Consider the following 3694-nt stretch of genomic DNA (forward strand, 5'->3'; position numbering starts at 1 on the left):
CTTCCTTCCTGCCTTGCTTCCTGCCTTCCTGCCTTCCTGCATTTCTGTCTTCCTTCCTGCCTTGCTTCCTGCCTTCCTGCCTTCCTTCCTGCCTTTCTGTCTTCCTTCCTGCCTTCCTTCCTTCCTTCCTTCCTTCCTTCCTGCCTTTCTGTCTTCCTTCCTGCCTTCCTTCCTTCCTTCCTTCCTGCCTTAAGTGGAACTTTGGTGCCCTTACAGTTCATCACATTCTTTCCTCCTCTGCACCTGTCATAACCACTACGGCCGCCAGAGGGCGCCACCTGCGCCGATGTTAGACCCCCTAAAATGAAACATAGATGTAGCTTCTGTATTTCCCAGGGGTAAGACGGTCTCTTGAGTGTCCCTCACCGCTGGTCCTGGGTACGGGGTCACGTTGCAGCCTTCCCTCCAGGACAGGTTGAGGCTCCGGATGAACTCCAGGTAGAAGGGGTGACTGCTGTTCAGCATGGAGAAGCCCAAAATGTTGGACTGGTCACCCACCACGTCGTCCAATCGCAGCAGAGGGAAGTCCTAAAGACACACACACACACACACATACACACGCAGGAAGAGAGGGATGAGAGACAGTTACGTCTTCTGTCCGTCTTGTGCTAGTGATTTGTTGAAAAGGCAGGCGTTGTGAGATGCAAAGAAACAGCTATCGAAGATCACAGGGGGAAGGAAACCCCGGGACGAGCGAAAAGATGAAAGAAAAGCAGCAGGAAGAGGAAGACAGGAACAAATGAAGGGCTTGATTGCATGTTTTTTTACATTCAGAGCAGGCATGCAGAGAGAGGGAAGATATGGTTTTAAGAAAAAATAATAAAGATGGACATCAAACACTGGGGACTTTCAAAGAACTTCAAATAGTCTGTGTGTGTGTGTGTGTGTGTGTGTGTGTGTGTGTGTGTGTGTGTGTGTTATGTGGTGAATGTGAAGATGGACAGCTCTAGCCACTGGAAAGAAATAAGAGGAGAAGGAGAAATCAGACCAATCACAACAGATGGTCAGTCTGACGTCCCGCTGCCTTAGCTCATTAATATTCATGAGCTGGGTAAAGGATGCGGATAGCCAGGCTGTCATTGGCTAGCAGCTAGCCAATCAGAGTCAAGCAGCTTAGCTAGTTGAATATTGATGAGAACTGGCCCATATGGAGCTGAGTCTTCCTGCAGCTCTCTACACCACGCTAGGATGGCTTGAAACAAGGTGATTTAAAATTAAAAAAGAACCATTTAATCTGAAGACCCATTTATTAGAGGTTCTTTATCGAACCAGTCGGCTCCACAAAGAACTTTCGTGAAAATGGTTCCTTAAAGAACCAATTTCTTATTGGTTTTCACCATTAACAGTGCCTCCAAGAACCATTTTGTGATGGTCCTTTGAGACCCGAGTTCTTCAGAGAAGCTTTTAACAAAATGGTTATTTAACCCTTTGTTAATTATTATTTTCTTCAATTTCGGGACCCTCTCAGGTGAAATTGACCCGTGACTTATTTGGGGTTTTAAAAACAATTCTATAATAATAATATTTTACTTCATGATCCATTAACAAATATTGTCTTTATCTCAATTTCAAACAATTGAGATAACATATGTGTTTAGGGAATGCATCAGTCTCTACTAGAACACACTTAAACATGGAAGTGGGGTTTGTTTTTTGACATTAGGTTATAATTAATGTTAAATATCCACTATGGAAACAACATAAGTGTCATATCCAGAATAATGTTCAGAATCATAGTCAGGAATACATATTAATCACCGAAAATAAGGTAAGGCCGTTGATTTTCAGGTAGAAAACATGTAACTTGTATAATTCTTCTTCTTGTAAAAATTTGAAATGAGTCAATTTGACCCAAATACCAGACGAGGTTTAAAGAACCTCTTGTTTATTTTTTTAAATTTATTTATCCTTTATTTAACCAGGTAATACCCATTGAGATTAAAAATCTCTTTTGCAAGGGAGACCTGGCCAAGATAGGCATCAAAATTACATCACATCATTACATACGCACAAAGACACACACATGAAAACCAAATATGCACTTACAATGAAATCTCAATTAAAACATTGACATGTGAGGGAGTCCAACTCAAAGCTTCTCATTTTCAGCTTAAAAATACTCAAAGTATTAACCTTTGTGACTGAAATTAAGTATTAACCTTTTGTTAAAAGGTTCTCCGGGGAACTGAAAATGGTTCCCTATGGTGTCACTCCAAAGAACCATTTTTGGTTCCAGTTAGATCCTTTTATATTTCTGTGTGTGGAATGGCTTGAAACAAGGTGACCACGGCTTTTATTTCAAAAAAAAAAATGGCAGAACTTCAGACATCACCACAAAGTACTGGAATAAAAAAAAAAAACTGAAAAGATGACCTCTGCAAACAAAAGATGACCTCTGCAAACAAAAGATGACCTTTATCTTCATGGGATAAAGATATCCCCGTTTATTCTATCTTGTTTTTCCGGGTAAATAAGAGATTTTTACCTTTAATTTACTTCACAAAACATTTATGTGTGCCAATGCAAAAAGACAGGAAACTGGTTGCAAACTATAATCACATGACCAAATTTGGCAGCTTTGCGTACGCTGAGACTTTGCATAATCAGCCTGTGAAACAGGTGTGTGTGTGTGTGTGAGTGTGATTCAGCTGTGTGAAAAACAAAAAACTACATGAGACGTGTAACAATACAGTCACAAATATGTTATTTCATCACAATAAACTCTACATGTCTGGACCCTTGATGTGATTCTCTTTCCCCAGTGTGGCCCTTCGAGTCAGACCCCCTGCATCATTTGGCTGCGTCGTAAGCAAGTTAAAAATATTCTGACACAGAATCTATCCTGTCTGCAGAAACTGTCTGTGGAGGGTATGTGGTAAGGCAGGATGGACGGAGGGGGGGCGAGGGGGGGCGGGGGGTTCAGTCCGAGGCCCAGGAAGTACTCAGACCCTGGAACCTGTTCTGTCCAGCTGTTTAACACAACTGCTAACCCGTGTGCGAGGTTAATTCCTTTCCCCCCCCCCATCCCGGCCTGGCGGGAAGGTGCAGCTGCTGCTGCTGCTTTTGTTGTTGTTGCCGTTGTTGTTGCCGCCGGTTGGGTTGCCGGTTGCCAAACCAATTTCAGCTGGAGCCAAGAACACAGTCAGACGGCAAGGCCTGCCAGCCGGGACAAAGACCAGTTGGCTGGAGGAGTCAGCGCTGCCGAGGGAAGAAGACACTTCGACACACAGTGTCCCGGAAGGACGCGGCGCTGCTGGGACTGCGGTCCAGACAGGACGTCCGTTTCAGAGAGAGACGCCATTGTCTGGTTACAACCGACAAGGTTGGTTCAAAGCACGAGGCAGCTTCTGGCTCAGAGTTGTGTGAGTTTTGTGGTAAATGGTAATGGTAAAATTACATTTAACCAATGATTTTCATACTAATTATTCATAATAAGATCTCCAATGCCTCTCAGAGTACATGACTTCTGTATCTGTCATCGGTGTGTGTCTCATTGATGGGAGACCACCGGGTTTGTTATGACTCCACAACGTTTCCTTGAAGGATAGATGACGTGGAGCCGGACAGAAACAGTTGCCTAGAACGGTGTTTATCATAGCAGGTCCCAGGTCGAGACCATAGCAGGTCCCAGGTCGAGACCATAGCAGGTCCCAGGTCGAGATCATAGCAGGTCCCAGGTCGAGATCATAGCAGG

General features: G+C 43.9%; 1 protein-coding gene across 1 annotated transcript in view; it reads right to left on the reverse strand.

The window, feature by feature from the left end:
- Positions 1–3694, reverse strand: part of LOC117957203 (glutamate receptor ionotropic, kainate 5-like) — an 86495-nt gene that overhangs the window by 48271 nt on the left and 34530 nt on the right. Inside the window, exon 8 of the mRNA XM_034892800.1 lies at positions 367–528. Within this exon, the coding sequence (XP_034748691.1) occupies positions 367–528 (162 nt within the window). The remainder of the gene's footprint in view (positions 1–366; positions 529–3694) is intronic.

The sequence above is a fragment of the Etheostoma cragini genome, chromosome 14, assembly GCF_013103735.1.
Source record: "Etheostoma cragini isolate CJK2018 chromosome 14, CSU_Ecrag_1.0, whole genome shotgun sequence".
NCBI lineage: Eukaryota > Metazoa > Chordata > Actinopteri > Perciformes > Percidae > Etheostoma > Etheostoma cragini.